The following is a 21198-nucleotide window of genomic DNA, read 5'->3' as shown; positions in this document are numbered from 1 at the left end:
GGCATAGGGCAGCTGCCCGGCGGAAGTGGTGCTAGTATCCGCCTCTCCTAGCAAAGGGCAAGACAAGTGGGACCCTTACGTCATCACGTTGTTTAAACCTTGGGGATAAGATCTCCATAGACTCCCAGAAAGGTCTACGTCACTACTCTGCGCCGGAAGACCCTGTTTCCACAAGCTCTTCCCTCAATTTCTGCCGCTTCCCCGGTACCTTAAAGTCCGGGGATATGAGCCGGAAGAGACACCGCTTGGCCCCGGAGACTTTTGCATTGAAGAAGCGGCGGGAGCGAGGGCCTGTAGAAGCGGATCCTTTGAGGGGTGAATCAGGTAGGCGTGGCAGCCCCAGGGCGGGGCTGTAGACCTAATTGGGAGGGACCTCACTTCCACTAGCCAGGTGTTTGGGGGAGACCCGCACCCCCATAGTTGTCCCTCAGCCCCGCTTAATTCTGTCTCAATGTCCCTGTCTCCCCAATCAGGGTCTGCACGCGCGGCGGTCGAGGAGCTAGTGCAGCTGTTCCCAAGAGGTCTGTTCGAGGATGCGCTGCCTCCTATCGTGCTGAGGAGCCAAGTGTACAGCCTCTTGCCGGACCGGACCGTGGCCGACCGGCAACTGGTGAGGGGCGTCAGGGCCACCACCGGAGGCCCCTTCCCTGCCTTGTGGGCACTGGCGAAGGCCAGCGTCAGACAGATCCTCAGTCGGTTCACCAGCCATCCAGCAAGCATTAGGCCAAATCAAGAAGACAGAAAACTGAAACTTTTAGGGAAGCAGTCGTGGGGCATACATAGTACGAGCATCCATCTCTGGGAATGCAGGCATAAATCAGGTCACAACAGGCTTGGTCTGTTTAGTGGTGCTATTTCAGTCTTATAATGAAGGCGTTGAGCTAGTAGAGCATGTTAAACAGGAGAATGGCGTATTGTGTGTATTGGAGGTAGTGCCATGCCTCGAAAGCTATTGCATCTGAGAACTGGGGAAGGCCTAACTTAGGGAAGTGTGGAAGGTAGGGGGAGTGTGAGTGAGGCTTTGTGGAGAGTGATGAAGAGGGAGGAATTCATGGTAACTCCCAGGTTTTCCAGATGGTTGGTGGAGTGAATACAGGAGGAGCACATTGAGCTTTGGGGAGCATATGATGCATTTTATTTTGTACAAGTTGAATTGGAGTGTTTGTGGATCATCCAAAGTTTTTGGAGAGAATTTGGAGCCAGTAATCATAGAATTAAAAGTCATAGAGGTATGGATAGTGGGTTCAGAACATGGATGTGAGTGAGATCCTGTCGGAAAAGGGAGTGATTTTTTACAATGCTTGGAAGGTGGTGAAAGCAGTAGCTATTTCTTGCCAGAAAAATGCCTCTACAACAGACACACACATGCACACACAGTATTATGTATGATTTGTGGGGGAGTGTTTCACAGTTCCTCTGAGATCCAAGGTTAAAGACCCCAGGTTTAGAGTGTAAGATACTAGGGCCATATCCACAATGCTGGCAACACCAATATTTAGGGCAGTGTTACTCAGTGTAATACTATATGGCCTTATTTCTACCTATTCTAATTTCTGAATTAGCAGCCCAGAATTGTCTGGGTTGCTAATTCAGAAATTAGAGGTTCTGGGATTTACCCAAGGTTAATGAATTAAGATATCTTGTAGGAGTGGGATGTAGGGATGTAGGAATCTACATTTTTAAATTACTGCTTCAGGTGATTCTTAATTTGCCTTAAAAATTGAGACCTACTAATGTAAGAGAAAAATAGAGGAAGAGAAATCTGTGAAAGAGGCTGAGAAGGAATTGCCAGTTAAGAAAAACCCAGGAAGAGGTCTAATGTGAAAGTAAAGAGGTATTCAAGGGGGCTGGGGATGTGGCTCAAGTGGTAGCGCACTGGCCTGGCATGCGTGCGGCCCGGGTTCATCCCCAGCACCACATACAAAACAAGGATGTTGTGTCCGCCGATAACTAAAGAATAAATATTGAAATTCTCTCTCTGTCTCCTTCTCTCTTTTTTTTTTTTTTTTAAAAAAGAGGTATTCAAGGAGGTTGGAGTAGTTGGTGGTGTTAAAACCTGGAACTCAAAGAATTTTCTCTGAAGAGGTCCAGTAAAATAAAAGCTGAAATCTCTCCATTGGAGTTAGCTAGTCACAAAAGGAAAGAAGAAAAGGAGAATGGAGACTTGTACAGTCTGATGAGAAAGCAGGTCAGATGGAACTAATTCTTTAAAAAGTATTTGTGATTTTTAGCCAGATGTAGTGGTGACTCGGGAGGCTGAGGCAGGAGAATTGCAAGTTTGAGGACAACCTTGGCAACTTAAGAAGACCTTGTCTTAAAATAAAAAATCAAAAGGACTAGGAATGTACATCAGTGGTAGAATGTCCCTGGGTTCAATCCCTAGTACCACACACACACACACACACACACACACACACACACACACAAGTATTGTTGTTTTTAATTTATTTGTGTTAGCTTACATCTTTTATATTTCGAAAGAGTTTTAAAAATTACACAAAAGAAAATATAAATGTACACAGAGAATTTACAGAATGTTTATAAAGAAATACCTTGCCACCACCTAGGCCAAACTATAAAACCTGGCCAATATTGTACATATCTTTCTCTGACCAAAATTCTCTACATCCTTGGGAGTTGGGAGTTGACCACCATTCAAACTGCTATAATTGTTACCTTGGTGTTCTTTATATCACCTGTGTACGTATTCATAAATAACTAGCTTAATTTCCATCCCCCCCCCCTTGTTTCACTCCTAGGGATTGAACCCAGGGGCCAATTTGAGGCCAGCTTCAGCCACTAAACAAGACCCTATCTCAAAATAAAAAATGACAAATGACTGTGGTAAAGTAACCCGAGTTCAATCCCTAATACCAACACAAAAGTAAATAAGTAAATAAACAAACAAATAAATAAAAGTGGATAGTCTTATTTTTACATAGAGTGGTTGTATGCATTGATAGGATACAATATGACTTATTTGATCCATGTATACAGTGTGTAACCATCATATTAGATAATGATCATTTTCTTCTTCATTTATAATTTTGTGTTGAAAACTTTCCAGTTCTTCTTTTCTAGTTCTTTATAAAATTGTTTTCTGTATTATAGTTGTCCTACCATGCTATAGAACAGTTATTCTGTTTACCTAACTGTATTTTGATACAGATTGTCTTTTTGATAATTCCACTATAAAAGTCTTGGTATGTTTCATTTGTTTCTTTTTTTTTTTTTGTTTCCTGTGGGCCCAGTTATTTTTGGCCATGTGTTGGACAGATTTAATTTAGATTAGCAAATGCTCTCCATGTCCCACTCCCACTGTGAGTTCTTGTTTCTGCTTAAATATTATATTAGGTCTGGTAATTTTTGTTATCTTTTGATCTCTTTAATGTTTAAACAATTTTAAAATAATATTTAGTATTTTAGTTAATTTCCAAGTAGTTGTTTGGTTCTTGCTATATTCCTATAGACAGGAATTCTAGTTTTTTTTTTTATTTTGTTGTTGTTATTATCTTCAGTACTGGGAATTGAATTCAGAAAAACTCTACCACTGTGCTATATCCCCTGTCCTGCTCTTTTAAATTTTTTAATAGCTTTTTTATTTATTAATTTTTTTTTTAATGTGGTGCTGAGGATTGAACCCAGTGCCTCATCGTGCTAGGCAAGTGCTCTACCTTAGCCACAACCCCAACCCTATTTTAAAATTTTGAGACAGGGTCTTGCTAAGTTGCCCAAGCTGGCCTCAAACTTGTGTTCCTTCTGACTCAGCCTCTGGAGGAGCTAGGACTACAGGCATGTACCACTGCACCTGGCTATTTTTACTTGTTTTAAACATTTTATCCAATACTTCTCCCCACCTTCTGCCATCTGATAACTAGACTGTGGATTTCTTGAGGGAAGGGCCTGTGTCTTAATCACTGTTTTATCTCACTGCGTGGCATAGAACTGGTCTTAGAAAATATATATTTTTTCACAGACAACTGATAAGACAGGTGACTGGGAAGGTGGGTAACTAGTTGAAAAAGGCTGCTTGGTGTACCACCTGATTATATCCCCACACATTAAAATTCCCCAATTCTGGCAAACAAAGGCTCCCTGGCCCATTGTGCCCAGAGTATAACAACATCTTACCCTGAAATCCTTCTTTTCATTTCTATCTCTCTGGAGACAGAAGGAACTTCAAGAGCAGGGAGAAATCAGAATCATCCAGCTGGGCTTTGACTTGGATGCCCATGGAATTGTCTTCACTGAAGACTACAGGACCAGAGTATGTGTAGCTGTGTATGTGGGTGTCATGAGCAGGGGAGGGTGAGGAAATTGAGGAATGAAAAAATGATTCCTCTTATCCCATGTCCCATCAAGAGGGTTAGGGATCTGGTAAGTAGTAAAATGAGGGAGAGGGAGTAGAGAAGGAGAGGAGGAGGAGGGGAAGGAGGAGGAGTGGAGGAAGGTCTTGAGTAAGAGGGAAATCAGGAAGAGAAATGCTGTCCTGGGAATGGAGATGGGTGGAGGGTAGGACTAGCCCATGTCTCTCACCTTTGGTTCTAGGTCCTCAAGGCCTGTGATGGCCGACCGTACGCTGGGGCAGTACAGAAATTTCTGGCCTCCGTGCTTCCAGCCTGTGGGGACCTTAGTTTTCAGCAGGAACAAATGACACAGACCTTTGGCTTCAGGGATCCAGAGATCACGTGAGATTTGTAGGGCCAACAGTCAAGCATCTGGTACCTCCCTGCCTTCTTCCAGTCCCATTCAACATATCTTTTTCTTCCTAGTAAACCTGCCAAAAAAGGCTGACTCTTTTATGTAATAAAATGATCTAAGTTTGTGCTCTTTCTTTCAAGAGAGGAGGCCTATCTTAACTTGGGGCTTTCAAAAGAACTCCAGACCAGAATTCAGGAGAGCTGAGTGACTTGACAAATACATGAGGGGGTTGGCAGAAACTATAGCTGTCTGATTTTATTCATGCTGGATCTAAGAGGATAGAGAATGGTATTAAATAACAGGAAAAGAATGGGCAGAAGGCAGTTCAGTATGGACAGTGGATTAAGCAAGGGCACAAAAACCTTAAATAGCATGCATGGTCCGAGCAGACACCTGCGCCAGGTTGGGTTTTCTTATCTGGTCCCTATTGCATGGTTCCCCATGTTTCTGGAAATTTGGTGCCCAAACATAAACAGATGGGGAGGACATATGGTTCTCAGAGTCCAGGCCGTGTCTCTTCTGACTTCCCCCTGCTGTAGGCACCTGGTAAAGGCCGGAGTCTTCACTGTCCGTGATGCTGGGAGCTGGTGGCTAGCTGTACCTGGAGCTGGGAGATTCATCAAGTACTTTGTTAAAGGTAACTTGTCTGCAACCAAGCCCTCAACCTCTCAAGAACATCCTTTGGTGGCTCCTCAGGCCTCTAGGCTTTATTCACCTTTTCTCTTTCCTGTACTTCTCCAGGGCGCCAGGCAGTCCTTGGCATGGTCCGGAAGGCCAAGTACCGGGAGCTTCTCCTGTCGGAGCTCTTGGGTCGGCGGGCACCTGCCACAGTGCGACTTGGCCTTGCCTACCATGTACATGACCTCATTGGAGCCCAGCTGGTCGACTGGTGAGTCTTGCCCCTGGCCTGGGAGATGAAAGAGCAATGACCCAAGGTTGGATTTCTTCCCAACACAAGCTTAATTCACTATTGAAGCCCAGTTTCTCTCCATTTTCTCTGGGACCCAGAAACACCCCTTACCAAGTTGAGTTCTTCTCATTCCTTGGGCCTACACTGTTGGCTTTAGTCTTATCTTTCTCCTGTATAGTGTCTCCACCACTTCTGGAACCATCCTTCGCCTGCCAGAAACGTGAGGATTCTGCTTGTCATTGCACATCTCCCAGAGTGGGGTGAGGGTCCTGGGGATCCTGCCCAACAATGACTGATCCAGGGTCACCTTGGGAAGGCCTGGAAGCCAGGAATGCTGCCGTGTATGCTGCTGAGGTTCAAGCTTGGGTTCTTTCTTGTGGTAGGCTCTAGGCAATATTTATCTGCCCTTCCACGAATCTGGAGCCAGAAACTGTGCCAAGGCCACCATGGCCACTGCCTATCAGGAAAGAAGGTGCTATTGTTCTATGTTGGGACAGGAAGGTGGGATTGCTGGGGATGCTGGGGCAAGAGGGGTCCTGTGCCCTATGTGTTGGATTGAAACTGCTAAATAAAATACTCTGCTTTCTGATATTTTCTGGATGTCCTTTATTTTGTGTGACGTGATTGGGTGTCTTATTTTGGGGTAGAGATAGGTAAAGCCGACCTTAGTTCTGAGCTTTTCTCCATTGCTCAGAGAGAACAAGGGTTAACTCTGGTATTCAGGCCAGTTCTCCCTGTAGGGTGGTGAGGTTGCACCCCATTTCTTAAACCACAGGCTTTCTGTTAGGGCCTACAGAATGTGAAAGGCTGTAGAGGTTCAGTTTGTGTCAGGGTAAAAGTAAGAGGCAAGGGTCTTAGAAGCCCATCCTTGTTTTGTTAGGTGTATACATCTAGGCCACATTGGGCCCTCGCAGGCTAATGAAACGTGAGCACAATTATATGTGTACACACATAGGTATACCCAGTTAGAGGGCAGTGCCCAGGCACCAGGATGAGGAGGGTTAATAGGGAAGATTAATAGGGAAGATCTCTAGGCCATTTCTCCAGATTTCCTCAGACCCTGGTGTCTTGGCTGCCCCCAGTCCCCAACCCCCAACACCTGGGCCTGGGGCCAGTTGCATTTCTTGACTGTCACGTGGTTTCCCGGCTTAGCTGGGGTAAGGGAGGAGCAACATCCAGAGTCAACTCTGCCCTGAACCCTAAGTTGACCAGAAGGGAACAGACAGACAGACAGACCTGACTCCTCTTGGATTCTCCAGCCATGAGGCTCCTCTGGGGGCTGATCTGGGCATCCAGCTTCTTTGTCTTGTCTCTGCAGAAGCCCAGGTACTAAAGGCAATCAATATGCTGGGTGCTTGGGTGGAGGCACGGCTGGCGATAGAACCCAATTCCGGAGTGAGGGAGAGCTGGTGTGGACGGGTCAGGGTCAAGTCTGTGACACCCCTCTCCTCAGGTTGCTTCTGTTCTCACCTTCTGTGGTTCATCTGGGGGTCCCCCTGTCAGTGGGGGTGCAGCTCCAGGATGCCCCCCGGGGACAGGTAGTGAAAGGATCACTCTTCCTGAGAAATCCAAGCCGAAATAATCACCGCTGCTCCCCAAAGGAGGACTTTACCCTCAGCTCAGAAAAAGACTTTGTGCTCCTCAGTCTCCAGGTAACTGGCTCCCATTCTCTACTGCTGTTTCTGGGGGCCTCCCCAATGTTCCCCTCTATAATCTTGCCAATGACTGGCTTCTTCACTGGCTTTCCTTCCTCTCTTCCCACCTCAGTGGTCTCCTTCCTTTTGCTGTGTTGTTCTGATATTTTTCTCTGTGTCTGTCTCTGACCTGCTCCTTCTCCTTCTTCTGACAGATCCCCCTGAATAATGCAAAGAGTTGTGGCCTCTTTGAACTACGTAGAAGCCCTGAGGTCCAGCTAGTGGCCCAATCATCATGGCTGAAGGACTCCCTGTCTAGAACAACAGATATTCAGGGTGTTAACCTGCTCTTCTCCTCTCGTCGGGGACACCTTTTTTTGCAGACTGACCAGCCCATTTACAACCCTGGCCAACGGGGTAAGCACAGGCCTCAGGTCCTCTACTTTAACTCCCTCCCAACCCACTCAGGACATGTTTGGTTCCCTTTAATGTGAGGTAACCTGAAAGAAAGCGCCATTGGGCCTTTCCCTCCCTTTGGGCCTACCCTCCGTTTGCACACAGACTCCTGCTCATCTCTCATTCTGCATTCCCAGTTCGGTACCGGGTCTTGTCACTGGATCAAAAGATGCGCCCATCCACTGACACCCTCACGATCATGGTTGAGGTGAGTCCCCTGACTGGCTTTCTGACCCTGGCTGCCGATGTGACTTCCCACATGAGACCACTTCTATTCCCCTTACAGAATTCTTTTGGCCTCCGTGTGCTCAAGAAGGAGGTCCGCGTTCCTTCACCCATCTTCCAGGATGACTTCACGATTCCAGACATCTCAGAGTGAGCTACCCCCACCTGGGAGTTATCCCCATCTACACCACTCCAATTCCCATTTCCTTTTGGGCTGTCCACCTTCAACATGGTCACATCCCAGATGCCCTGGCCCTGGGCCTCCTGAGCCTCTAGTTTATCCCCTTAGACCTACTCCTAGGGAACCAGGCTGCTGGCTTTCTGTGGTTCTCCTGCATAGGTGAGTTGAGTCCCTTCCTTGTCCATCCTCAGACCAGGGACCTGGAAGATCTCAGCCCGATTCTCAGACAGTCTGGAATCCAACAGAAGCACCCTGTTTGAGGTGAAGAAATATGGTGAGTGCTGGAGACATGAAGGACAGGTAGCTTCTTTCATGAAGGAAAAAAGGGGTAGAAGGAGAGATGGTGGGACAGGGCAGGACCAGGGAGGTATGGGCACTATAGACCAGAGGGGAGGGGGTCTTAGAAGGGTACTTTCACTAGGGTATGACCTGCTTACCCCTTTGTTCTGGGTCAGTCCTTCCCAACTTTGAGGTGAAGATCACCCCTGGAAAGCCCTACATCCTGACTGCACCTGGCTATCTTGGCGAAATTGAATTAGATATCCAGGCCAGGTAACAGCCCCTGCTCCTGCCAGGTCTTGTTCCCATGCAGAATGAATAGGGTATAGAGCCCCGCTTCCTTTCTTCCCAGATTATTATTTCTACCAGGCCTCAGCCTACCTTCTTCCTCTTCTCCCTTTGGAAATAGGTACATCTATGGGAAGCCAGTGCAGGGGGTAGCATATGTGCGCTTTGCCCTCCAGGATGAGGATGGTAAGAAGACTTTCCTCCGGGGGCTGGAGACTCAGAACAAGGTAGGAAAGAGGTGGGGAGAGGTGGGGAGCAAAGAAGTGGAGAACTCCAGTCTTACCCCATGTCCTGTTTTTTTTACTCCATGCCCTAGTTGGTGGAAGGCCAGAGTCACATTTCCCTCTCAAAGGATAAGGTCCAGGGTACCCTGGAGAAGCTTAATATTGGTATTGCTGACCTCCAAGGACTGCATCTGTATGTTGCAGCAGCCATCATTGAGTCTCCAGGTAGGTGACTCCCCAGTAAAATCTAGCCCCTTGTCTCTGACTTCTGTGCTGACTGTATTAATCATCATCCCATCATCCTAACCACTACCTGAGAGAGTCAGCTTATAAATACAGATTTGTTTTGGCTCATGGTTTTGGAGATTCCAGTTCATGATCAGTTGGCCCCTTTACTTTGGGCTTGTGGTGAGGCAGCACCTCCTGATAGGAGTGTATGTTGAAGCAAAACTGCTCCATTCATGGCTGGGAAGCAAAAGAAAGGAAGAGTAAGGGTCCTGGGTCCCACTATCACCTTTGAGGGTGTGCCCCCAATAACCTGAAGTCTTCCCACTAGGCCTCACCTTATTAAGGTCCCACCACCTCCCACTATTGCCACACTGGGGACCAGTCCTTTTCCATATGGACCTTTGAGGGACATTCAAGATCCGAATTATAGCACTGATCGTGTTCTCTAGCACCTGCACCACCCCGGACTTCTGCTACCTCATATCAGGCCTAAAGACAGGAAAGACCCAGAAGACCTTGTCTTTTTCCAACTTTGTCTTTGCATGGGTCTGCCCCTTTCCCCATCTTGGTTTATTTATTTATTGTTTTGCTCATTTGTTCATCAGCTCACTCATCCAGCGCACCTCTGTGTGCAGGTCCTTTGTTGGGCCTCAGCAAATGGAGATGAATACTGTTCAGCCTGGGTGCTAAGGAGCTCATTGTCTTAGGGTGGGGCATGCTCAAGCTGTCCCCTCACCTTCCCATTCCTCTTTCCCAGAGCTCTGTCCTCCACATTCTCACTGCCATTTGTCTTGCAGGAGGGGAGTTGGAGGAGGCAGAGCTTACATCCTGGCGTTTTGTGTCATCTGCCTTCTCCTTGGATCTTAGCAAGACCAAGCGACACCTTGTACCTGGGGCCCCCTTCCTACTGCAGGTTGCTCTTGGGGAGGCAGGATTGGCGGGGAGGGAGTGTTGGTCAGGAGGGTCCTGTGTCTTGCTGACCACTTCCTTTTACCAGCCCCTTTCACCCCCACATAGGCCCTGGTCCGTGAAATGTCAGGCTCCCCAGCTTCTGGCATTCCTGTAAAAGTTTCTGCTACTTTGTCTTCTGAGTCAGTTTCTAAAATTCAAGACTTTCAACAAAACACAGATGGGACTGGCCACGTCAGCATCCCCATCGTTGTCCCGAAGACTATCACAGAACTGCAGCTCTTGGTAGGGCTCCCCTGTCCCTTGGGGACAGTGGGGGAGGAGAGGAAGTGTCCATAGCCCAACTTGAGAGGAGTGGGGTACATGGGTTCTTGCCATTGACCCTGTCCTGACCTGTCCCTTTCTCCAGGTGTCTGCAGGCTCCCTCTATCCAGCCACAGCCAGGCTCACTGTGCGAGCCCCACCTTCAGGAGGTTCTGGCTTTCTGTCTATTGAGCGGCTGGATCCTCGACCCCCTCGTGTAGGGGACACTCTCATCTTGAACCTGCAAGCCATGGGCATCAGTGGGGACACCTTCTCTCATTACTACTACATGGTGTGCATAGCTGGGGAGTAAAGGAGGGCAGGGTGCAGGGAACAGCCCCCTGGACAGGTTGGGTGCAGCTTCAAGGGTGGGGATGTTCAATGAAGAGGAAACCACTCTTGTCCTCTTCTTCGTTGCCCAGATCCTATCCCGGGGAGAGATCGTGTCTGTGAATCGAGAAGACAGGAGGGCCCTGACCTCGGTCTCTGTGTTTGTGGACCATCGCCTGGCACCCTCCTTCTACTTCGTGGCCTTCTATTATCATCGAGGCCTCCCAGTGGCCAACTCCCTGCGAGTGGATGTCCAGGCTGAGGCCTGCGAGGGCAAGGTGACTGGGGTTGGAAGAGGTGTTGTGTGTTAAAGGGATTAAGAAAGGAAGACAGGGTGATTGCTAGAAGGGCATGGATTTAGTTTGGGTACAGTGAGGTTGTGTGGGATTGAAAGAAGCTCTCCCTACTCTGACTGCCCCCACCGCCCATCTCTGCCAGCTGGAACTGAACCTGGATGGTGCCAAGGACTATCGTAATGGGGAGAATGTAAAGCTGCATCTTCAAACAGATTCTCAAGCCCTGGTGGCCCTGGGAGCTGTGGATACAGCTCTGTATGCTGTGGGTGGCAGGTCCTACAAGCCCCTGGACATGAGCAAGGTTTGTTGAGCCCTCTCCCCTGTCTTTTTGCCCCCTATGGCTCTTTCCCCTGCTTCCCTGAGCCCAAGTACTGAGCTCAGTTCCTAGATCTCACTTGAGTTCCTAACAGACCCTTCCCATTCTTCTCCCAGGTCTTGGACCTTGTCCATTTCTCCTCTTGGCCCCTGCTCTCTATTTTCCCCGCTCTATATCTCTTTCATATTTGTCCATGTCCTGCCCTCTTGCTCATAGCGAGTGGCTGATCTTGCCCCCCAGACACTCTCGCCTCCAGTTTCCTGCTTTTTCTTACCAGGTCTTTGAAGTTATGAATAGCTATGACCTTGGGTGTGGTGCTGGAGGTGGGGACAGTGCCCTTCAGGTGTTCCAGGCAGCGGGTCTGGCCTTTTCTGATGGAGAGAAGTTGACGTCCGTTAGAAAGAGTGAGAACAGTGGTGGAAAGAGAGTGGGTGAGGGGAAGATGAGGAAGGAGGAAGGGCCTGTGGGGTCAAGGAAGAAGAGGGGCAGGAGGGATGGGCAGGGGAAGGGGAGGAGAGGAGAGGCAGGACTTGACTGTAGACTTGCTCTCTACCAGGTCTGAGCTGTCCCAAGGAGAATAAAATCCGGAAAAAGAGAAATGTGAACTTCCAAAAGGCATTTAGTGAGAAGTGTGAGTTGGGGGCACCCATGAAGCAACTTAAGCTGTCCACTTGTTTCTGGATCAGGGTAGGGATCTGTCTCTCTGCCCTTTTACTCCTCAGTGAGCCAGTAGGTGGTATATGGGACCAAGAAACCAAGTTCTGAGGTTGAAGTAACTGGGTTGGTGGCTGTCTCCTCACATTTATGTTCTCGAGGCAAATCCTTGTGGGTCTAGGGGTTGGGATGGGGGCTGAGGCGTGTCTGTTTTGGTCCCTTGCTCTTACCCTCACCTGGCCTGCAGTGGGCCAGTATTCTTCACCTGAAGCCAAGCGCTGCTGTCAGGATGGGCTGACACGGCTACCCATGGCACGCTCCTGTGAGCAGCGAGTAGCTCGTGTGTTGCAGCCGGCCTGCCGGGAGCCCTTCCTGTCCTGCTGCCAGTTTGCTGAGAGCCTGCGCAAGAAGAACAGGACAAGGGGCCAGGTGGGCCTCGCCCGAGGTGAGGGGCTAGGTGGGGTGGGGGACAGGCAGTGGTGCCTGGAAGGGCAGAAGGGTCCCTCCTCACTCCCATCCCCCATGGCCCCCAGCCCTGGAGGTCCTGCAGGAAGAGGAACTGATGCATGAAGATGATATTGTGGTGCGCAGCTTCTTCCCAGAGAACTGGCTCTGGAGAGTGGAGACAGTGGACCGTTCCAAAATGTGAGGACCTGGGGGACCTTGCTTTTTCTCTGGGTTAGGTCTAGGACCAGCCCTAGGTGTGACAGGGCTTCTCCACCTCTCCTGCTAGATTGTCATTGTGGCTCCCTGACTCTCTGACCACGTGGGAGATCCATGGCGTGAGCTTGTCCAAAAGCACAGGTAAGGTTGCCCTGCCTGGGCCTCAGGCTGCCTTTCTCCCATTTCTCTTTGACCCAGGCACCCTGCTTAACCCTTTGCTCTCAGTAGAAGAAGGGGTTCCAGGGATCTGGGGAAGTCTCTATTAGCATGCACCTGGGTTGATCCTGAGAGAAGGGGCAGGCTAATGGCAGAGCTAGGTCATACCCTGCTCTCCACTGACCTCTGCTCCCCATGCCCAAATTCCCCATCCATCAGGTTTGTGTGTGGCTACACCAGTCCATCTCCGAGTGTTCCGTGAGTTCCACCTGCACCTCCGCCTGCCTGTCTCTGTCCGCCGCTTTGAGCAACTTGAGCTGCGGCCTGTCCTCTATAACTACCTGGATAAAAACTTGACTGTGAGGCCCCTTGGGAGCCTGAGCACATGGGGGTGGGTGGGGGAACCAGGGACAGGTGGGGATGGAAACCCTAACTGGTCTGGGGCTCTGGCCATCCCCATATTGTTGCCCCCAGGTGAGCGTCCATGTGTCCCCAGTGGAGGGGCTGTGCCTGGCTGGGGGCGGAGGGCTGGCCCAGCAGGTGCTGGTGCCTGCAGGCTCTGCCCGGCCCGTTGCCTTCTCTATGGTGCCCATGGCAGCTGCTGCTATGTCCCTGAAGGTGGTGGCTCGAGGATCCTTTGAATTCCCTGTAGGGGATGCAGTGTCCAAGGTTCTGCAAATTGAGGTGAATGGAGCAACCCCTGAATCCAAGTCCCTGGACTCCCAGATTTATCCCCCATCCTCAGTTCATCCTCTGCTGTCCAGACCAGTGTTCTTGTACCCCAAACCAATGTCTTGTTCCACTTACATCTTCTATTGTTGTGACCTAACACTCCCTGAAGTTGGAACAGTCCCAGGGGAGTTTGCAGTGGGGGAGGGGGAAGGCTATAGACCTATCTGATGTCTCACAGCCATGTTTCTCCGAGACAGAAGGAAGGGGCCATCCACAGGGAGGAGATTGTCTATGAACTCAACCCCCTGGGTGAGTGACCCCTACCCCAGTCATCAGTTTCCTAAGGTGATTGTGGGGTGATAGGGATGTGGATAGAAGGACCGACTGCTAACTTCTCCCATCTTCCCAGACCACCGAGGCCGGAGCTTGGAAATTCCTGGCAACTCTGATCCAAATATTATCCCTGATGGAGATTTCAGCAGCATCGTGAGAGTTACAGGTGGGGGTGACCTTTAGTCCCTTCCTGATGGGGGTCCACATGTGAAGCCTGTGGATCCCTGTTTTGACCCTAAGACCCACTCTCATCCTCAACCCTCTCTCTCTTCATAGCCTCGGATCCATTGGAGACCCTTGGCTCTGAGGGGGCCTTATCCCCAGGGGGCCTGGCCACCCTCCTGAGGCTTCCCTATGGCTGTGCTGAACAAACCATGATCTACTTGGCTCCCACACTGGCAGCCTCCCACTATCTGGACAAGACAGAACAATGGAGCAAACTGCCCCCTGAGACCAAGGATCGTGCCGTGGATCTGATCCAGAAAGGTTCTGGGTGCAGGGTCAAGCAGGACTAGGGGTTGGGAGGGCAAGTAATGGAAGATGGGCAGCCCAGAAGGCTAGAGAGGGGAAGCAGGGGGAAGCATGGCCTCGGGCACAAACAGTGGAAGAATGTGTGACACCTTAGCAGCCCCCTCTCCTCTCTAAGGCTACATGCGAATCCAGCAGTTTCGGAAGACAGATGGTTCCTTTGGGGCTTGGTTACACAGGGACAGCAGCACCTGGTGAGATTGGAAGGGGGCCCTGGAGGTTGAATAATCAGATACCCGGGGAAGTGGGTCTGTGTCTCCAGAGGGAATGCTCCTATCCCCATCTGTCCCTTCCTTCCCACTAGGCTCACAGCCTTTGTGCTGAAGGTTCTAAGTTTGGCTCAGGAGCAGGTGGGCGGCTCACCTGAAAAACTGCAGGAGACAGCCAGTTGGTTGCTGTCCCAGCAACAGGCAGATGGCTCATTCCAGGACCCATGTCCAGTTATCCACAGGGCCATGCAGGTGTGGATCTGCTGGGAGGCTGGGCCAAGGAGCACCTCCAGCAAAAACTGTCTCTGCCTCTTTCCCTCCTGAATGACATCTTCTTTTCTCCCCTCTCTAGGGGGGTTTGGTGGGAAATGATGAGACTGTGGCTCTTACTGCTTTTGTGGTCATTGCCCTTCAGCATGGGCTGGCCATCTTCCAGGACCAGAGTGCACAGCAATTGAAGCAGAGAGTGGTAAGGACACCTATGGGTTTTCCCATCACTGGAACCCAGGCATTCAGACCCAGTTCTCCCAGGAGTCCAGACCTTCCTCCTTGCTTTCTTCCAGGAAACCTCCATCTCAAAGGCAAACTCATTCTTGGGGGAGAAAGCAAGTGCTGGGCTCCTGGGTGCCCATGCAGCTGCCATCACAGCCTATGCCCTAACTCTGTCCAAGGCTTCCCAGAACCTGCAGGATGTTGCCCACAACAACCTTATGGCCATGGCCCAGGAAACTGGTGGTAAGGACAAGGGAGTTCTGGCAGTGACTCTGTTGGCTTGCGGGGGGAGGATGGTCCTTGTGATACCTGGATATATCTAGAAAGAGAGAGAATGGAGACCCTGAGAAGGAATTAAAGCATAAGCAGGGAGGATTTGGGAATAGAATCAGGAAAGCCTGACAGAAAGGAGTCAGAGGGCAGGTAACTGGGATCCTCTCCCTGTCTGTTGCCCTATTTGCCTGTGGGTCTCCCTTCTTTTCCAGATTACCTGTACTGGGGCTCAGTCACTGGTTCTCAGAACAATGTCGTGTCACCCACCCTGGCTCCTCGCAGTCCAACAGACCCCATGCCCCAGGCCCCAGCCCTGTGGATTGAAACCACAGCCTATGGCCTGTTGCACCTGCTGCTTCGAGAGGGCAAAGCAGAGCTGGCCAACCAGGTGGCATCCTGGCTCACCCATCAGGGCAGCTTCCAAGGGGGATTCCGCAGCACTCAGGTAGGAGTTGCCATGGGCTCTGGGGCTGGCTAGTCCTGAGACCAAGTGCTGAGTCCTACCTGGCCTAACCTCCTCAGGACACGGTGATTGCGTTGGATGCCCTGTCTGCATACTGGATCGCCGCCCACACCACTGAGGAGCGGGGACTTAATGTGACTCTCAGTTCCATAGGCCGCAGTGGGTTCAAATCCTATGTGCTTCAGCTGAACAACCACCAAATTAAAGGAATAGAGGAGGAGCTGCAGGTGAACACACTCACGCCTGGGTTGCCATGAAAACGGCCAGTCTAAAAGCCATCCCCACTGTCACCCTTCAGGAATCCCTGTGGCCCTCTTCCAGAGGTCCTCCTAGGAAGATTTTCTGTCTGTGTCACCAAACTTCTGAGCTTTGCTTTTCTCAGCTATAAATCATATATATGCTGAGTCTGTCCCACATAGTTTTAGGAGGCTCAAGTGAGAGAACACATACAAAGGTGGAGACTTTTAGAAATGTGAGGTGGGATATTTTAAGGGAAGAGGTAAATTATTAGAGCAACAAACTGATTTCCGTCTGTCCTTCTGATGTCTGTTTCTCTTTTTTGTTCCTGAAAGTTTTCCCTGAGCAACAAGATTAATGTGAAAGTGGGAGGAAACAGCAAGGGAACCTTGAAGGTAAGGCTGATGGTGCAAGTGCCCGGTCAGGGGAGAGGCAGAGCCCACAGAAGAGGGAGGAGCTGGTGGTGAGGGGTCCCTAGGGGCTGAACTTATAGTCAGGGGGAAGAAGAAGCCACCTCAGGGTTGGTGTCCCCTGCTTCCATCCTGGGCCTTTCCGTTTTGCTCTGGTCTCCGCCTTTTCTGGGCATTTGTCATTTCCTTTATCTTTTTATCTTGTTCCCAGCCAAGGTTCTATCTCCTGATCCAGAGGCTCAACACATTCCACAGTACCTCAGACATAGCAGGTCTCAAACTCCTTCTTTCTCCTATGTCCCTTATCTGAGTGATGGGATCCCCTTCTGCCCAGGAGCCCAGCCATCTAGAAGTACCCAGAGCATCTCCTTATAGACTCTGTAACTCCTGCTCTGCTCCCCTGCTGTCTAGGGCCTTTTCACTTTTGTCCTAGAGCCCTTGTCACTTATGTCCTAGAGCCCTTGTTAAGATGGTCTTGGCCCTTCCTACCATTTATCCACTCTGATCCATTGTCCACATAGCAACGAGACTGACCTGAAAACACCAGTCAGATTCACCTAGAAAAAAAGTCACACTGGGGTCCCTGCCTACCTTTCTGGCCAGACCACACATCCACACAGCTCTCCCTGCATATATGCACTCCCTCTGCTCCCTGTACCATAGAACAAGCTCATTCTCCTCCTTCTAGCCTCAGCCAGAACTCTTTCCTGAGCTTTCCGTTCCAGCCTCCTGTGTGCCTTCTAGAGCGCTGACCTCCTTGGGCAGCCCTGCATCATCATCTCTGTCTCATGTCGTACCCAGCAGCCCATCTGGTGTCCACTTATGGTTGGACCATTAAGATGGGCTATGGGGGCTGGGGATGTGGCTCAAGCGGTAGCGCGCTCGCCTGGCATGCGTGCGGCCCAGGTTCGATCCTCAGCACCACATACCAACAAAGATGTTGTGTCCGCCAACTAAAAAATAAATATTAAAAATTCTCTCTCTCTCCTTTCTCTCCTCTCTCACTCTCTCTTTAAAAAAAAAAAAAAAAAGATGGGCTAGGGCTTTAGACCCCTCAGCCCAAGGTGATGCCCTTAGGTCTGTACCCCAAGCATCGTATGTCCTCTCTCTGCCCCTTGCTGAGCCAGGTCCTGCGTACCTACAATGTCCTGGACATGAAGAACACAACCTGCAAGGACCTTCAGATTGAGGTGTCAGTCATAGGCCATGTAGACTACACAAGTGAGTGTTGGAGTGGGGAGTCCTTGGGCCCTGAGGGGCTGATGTAGGGCTGAGTGGCTTCCCAGCCATTTCTCACCATGCTGCCCTGTGCAGGGGAAGCAAATGAGGATTATGAGGATTATGAGTATGAGGAATTTCCAGCCAGTGATGACCCAGGTGCCTATACCCAGCCTGTGACACCCCTGCAGCTGTTTGAGGGACGGAGGAACCGCCGTAGGAGGGAGGTGCCCAAGGTGGCAGAGGAACAGGAATCCAGAGTGCAGTATACTGTGTGCATCTGGTGCGTGCTGGGAGCTGCACAGACCATGTTGGGTGCAACCACTGGGCCAGGAGAATGGGGGTGGGACAGAAGCTGGGGCTGCACATCTGGAACAGAGTAACACGGAACCTAAGCATCAGGCCACATTTCTCCACAGGCGAAATGGCAAGGTGGGGCTGTCTGGCATGGCCATTGCGGATATTACTCTTCTGAGTGGATTCCACGCCCTGCGGGCTGACCTAGAGAAGGTATGGTCAGCTACCCAGACCATTCCTCTCTGCCCTCAGGAACCCTGCTCCATCCCTGTAGTACCACCAGATGCTAAGCCCTGGCTTGTTTGAGGCCTAGGGCCACTGACCTGAAACTGTCTCCCCTTCTCCACAGCTGACCTCCCTCTCTGACCGTTATGTGAGTCACTTTGAGACGGATGGACCCCATGTCTTACTGTACTTTGACTCGGTGAGTGGGGAGGGGTGATACAGGAAGGGAATTGATGGCACTGGGATTACTGAATCTGTTATGAAGTTTCAGGGGCAGCTGGTTAGCAGCTCTTGAGAACCTAGAATGTAAGCAGGGAGCCAGGACAAAAATGAGACCCACATGAGCCACAGCAGAATTAGAGGCAGTCTTCTTAGGTTATGGCAGATAACAGAGGCCCTAGTTATATTGGTAACAAGGACAAGGCTGTCAGGAGTGTGGCTTGAGGGCAGTTAGAGTGCCTTGGAGGACAAGTCCTGCCACAATCCCAATGCAAGAATGGTACTGAAAGTCCAGTTTGAGAATCATCAACCTGGAAGGGTTTGTTGGGAGTCAGGGATAGAGAAACCCTTAGGATTACAAAGGAGGGAAGAAGGTGGGCTCAGGCCTAGGAAGGAAAAGAGAAAAAAGGATTTTCCAGATGGAACCAGAGACAGTTCAGAAGCTTACTCTCAGTTTAGGGAGTCTTGCAGAGAATGTGTCCATAATTTAAGACTGCAGAGGGATTGGGACAAATAGTACTGGGGCAAGGTCACCATAAGTACAGTAAAGTTTATCAGAGACCTTGGGGATCAGTTTTTAGAGTTCTGGTGGCCGGAAGGTAACAGAATGTGAAGGATGGTAGAGATAAGATCAATAGCAATGGAATAGAAACAGGCCAAGTAAAGGCAGCCGGAAGCCTGCAGGCTGGGGAGTGATTCCCTGACCTTCCTTCCCCACCCGGTGCCAGGTCCCCACCTCCCGGGAGTGTGTGGGCTTTGGAGCTGTGCAGGAGGTGGCCGTGGGGCTGGTGCAGCCAGCTAGCGCCGTCCTATATGACTACTACAGCCCTGGTGAGCCCTTGGGGACCACGTGGCATTTGGGGAGGTTTGGGTCGGCACCCTTATTTGGGATGCCAGGAACCAGCAGAGTGAAAGGTGGAAGGGGGCTCCCTGAGATGGGGAGGTGTGGAGGAGGGACATGTGCCTTAACTCCACTCTTTGTTTTTCTCCAGAGCACAAATGTTCTGTGTTTTATGGGGCACCAACTAAGAGCAAACTTCTGTCCACGTTGTGTTCTGCTGATGTCTGCCAGTGTGCTGAGGGTAAGAGGCAAGGTCTGGGCTAGGGCTGGGAAGATGAGCTGATGGGGCAAATGCACCCCTCATCTGGGCCTTCCACCTCAGGGAAATGCCCTCGACAGCGTCGTGCCCTGGAGCGGGGGCTGCAGGATGAGGATGGTTATAGGATGAAGTTTGCCTGCTACTATCCCCGTGTGGAATATGGTTAGTCTTTTCCCTCAGGGACCAGCTGTCTTGGTCTCTCTGGATTGTCTGTTCCTCTCACAGGCCCATGTGTGGCCTCTTTGCTGTCTGGGGTCTCTCAGCCTCGGCTGACCAACCTGCCTTCCCTTCCCCTCACCCTTGCCTAGGCTTCCAGGTTCATGTTCTCCGAGAAGATAGCAGAACTGCTTTCCGCCTCTTTGAAACCAGGATCACCCAAGTCCTGCACTTCAGTAGGAAGGGAGCCAAAGAGGCGGGCAACTGGGGGAGGCAGGGAGGTTTAGGTGTGGGGTCTGGCCAGCTGGAATCATGAAAGTTCAGACTGAGCACATGTTCTTAGCAACCTGGGCTTGCCTATAAGTGGGGAGTAATAGCACATGCCTATCAGGGACAGTAAGGGTTAAATGATAGCTGTGCAGAGCCCTGTGCTGCCCTTGGCCTTCCCTACCTCTCTAATGGCTCTTGTACATATTATCCCTTCAGCCAAGGATTCCAAGGCTGCTGCTGGTCAGACCCGCAACTTCTTGGTTCGAGCTTCTTGCCGCCTTCGCTTGGAGCCTGAGAAAGAATATTTGATCATGGGTCTGGATGGGGCCACATATGACCTCAAAGGAGAGTGAGTTATCTGGTCCCTTCTGTCTTGTTTTCCTCACATCGATGACCTTCCTTAGGGAACACCTCCCTGGCACCCATCCCTGTCCCTCAGAAGCCAAGGCCTTATGCTCTCTATTCTGCATGCCCATCCTCCTGACCTCTGCTGACAGCCCCTTTGTTCCCTGCAGCCCCCAATACCTGCTGGACTCAAATAGCTGGATTGAAGAAATGCCCTCTGAACGCCTGTGCCGGAGCACCCGCCAGCGGGCAGCCTGTGCCCAGCTCAGTGACTTCCTCCAGGAGTATGGCACCCAGGGGTGCCAAGTGTGAGGGCTTCTCCTCTCTGCTTCCCAGGTGGAGCCTGAGCTGGAGAAAGGTGACGCTTGGCAGTGCAGCAACTCCTTGGTCTCTGAACACAGCCAGGGACAGGGTCACAATAAAGCCTTTTGCCAAAGTATCAGTGTGTATCTCTAGGATTGAGAGCAGCTGCCATTCTGGGTTCTGGGGGGGCCAAGGCCAGATTTGTATAATCTTGGACTCTCAGAGCCTGGGGACCCTTGGACTGGCCACCTCTGCCAGAACCCACCCTGATGATGACTCACTAGGCCTTAGTACATCATGGGACCACCTCAAGCAGAACTGTGACCCAACAGCCAAGGACCAGAGTGTACCCCGAGATATTCCCAAGGAGCTCCATCGCCCAATGTCATCAGTCACCTGGGCCTTGCGCAGGTTGTGCTCAGTTGACACATCACCTCTTGCCAGATGAGCTGTGTCCAGTCCCGTGTTCCTACTCTGACCTTGTGCAGTTGGCAGTCCTGGGGTCTGTTGAATTTAGCTGAGTCCTGGTCTGTTGAAATCTTGTTGACCCTTGATCCTGTTATCAATAGCATTAGGTATCTTAAGTTGTGCAATCCAATGATGATGTCTTCATCTGGACACTGATTTTAAACAAGCCCAAAGGCTAACTATGATGTATTTGTTAATACTCTAAAGGAAATGATTATTCTACTGGG

The 21198-nt window shown here is 50.5% G+C and overlaps 2 protein-coding genes and 1 long non-coding RNA gene across 3 annotated transcripts; 2 read left to right on the top strand and 1 right to left on the bottom strand.

The window, feature by feature from the left end:
* Positions 1–92: 92 nt before the first annotated feature.
* Whr1 (winged helix repair factor 1) lies at positions 93–6202 on the top strand. Its single transcript, XM_005338963.5, has 7 exons — positions 93–324; positions 474–610; positions 4172–4267; positions 4549–4688; positions 5241–5338; positions 5443–5590; positions 5790–6202. The coding sequence occupies exons 1-7, from the start codon at positions 225–227 to the stop codon at positions 5833–5835; spliced, it is 765 nt and encodes a 254-aa protein (XP_005339020.1). The 5' UTR covers positions 93–224; the 3' UTR covers positions 5836–6202.
* On the bottom strand, positions 4931–5858 carry LOC144366266 (uncharacterized). Its single transcript, XR_013425280.1, has 2 exons — positions 5723–5858; positions 4931–5608 (listed from the first exon to the last, which is right to left on the bottom strand). It is a non-coding gene; the product is annotated as an uncharacterized LOC144366266 (long non-coding RNA).
* A 582-nt stretch (positions 6203–6784) lies between the features above and the next one.
* On the top strand, positions 6785–20639 carry C4a (complement C4A (Chido/Rodgers blood group)). The gene is made up of 41 exons (XM_005338959.4): positions 6785–6937; positions 7065–7263; positions 7461–7662; positions 7839–7909; positions 7988–8076; positions 8299–8381; positions 8563–8659; positions 8796–8901; positions 8991–9123; positions 9924–10039; positions 10144–10320; positions 10445–10630; positions 10761–10946; positions 11107–11265; positions 11558–11684; positions 11837–11911; positions 12182–12379; positions 12468–12579; positions 12668–12738; positions 12973–13112; positions 13228–13437; positions 13683–13734; positions 13835–13924; positions 14035–14244; positions 14405–14480; positions 14591–14747; positions 14848–14964; positions 15059–15230; positions 15473–15705; positions 15783–15950; positions 16296–16355; positions 17498–17591; positions 17685–17871; positions 18008–18098; positions 18235–18309; positions 19058–19160; positions 19322–19411; positions 19493–19591; positions 19738–19821; positions 20072–20204; positions 20371–20639. The coding sequence occupies exons 1-41, from the start codon at positions 6873–6875 to the stop codon at positions 20510–20512; spliced, it is 5235 nt and encodes a 1744-aa protein (XP_005339016.2). The 5' UTR covers positions 6785–6872; the 3' UTR covers positions 20513–20639.
* Positions 20640–21198: the final 559 nt, after the last annotated feature.

Source organism: Ictidomys tridecemlineatus, chromosome 8, assembly GCF_052094955.1.
Source record: "Ictidomys tridecemlineatus isolate mIctTri1 chromosome 8, mIctTri1.hap1, whole genome shotgun sequence".
Taxonomy (NCBI): domain Eukaryota; kingdom Metazoa; phylum Chordata; class Mammalia; order Rodentia; family Sciuridae; genus Ictidomys; species Ictidomys tridecemlineatus.
The sequence above is the reverse complement of the archived record's forward strand: the minus strand, read 5'-3'. Positions and strand labels throughout refer to the sequence as shown.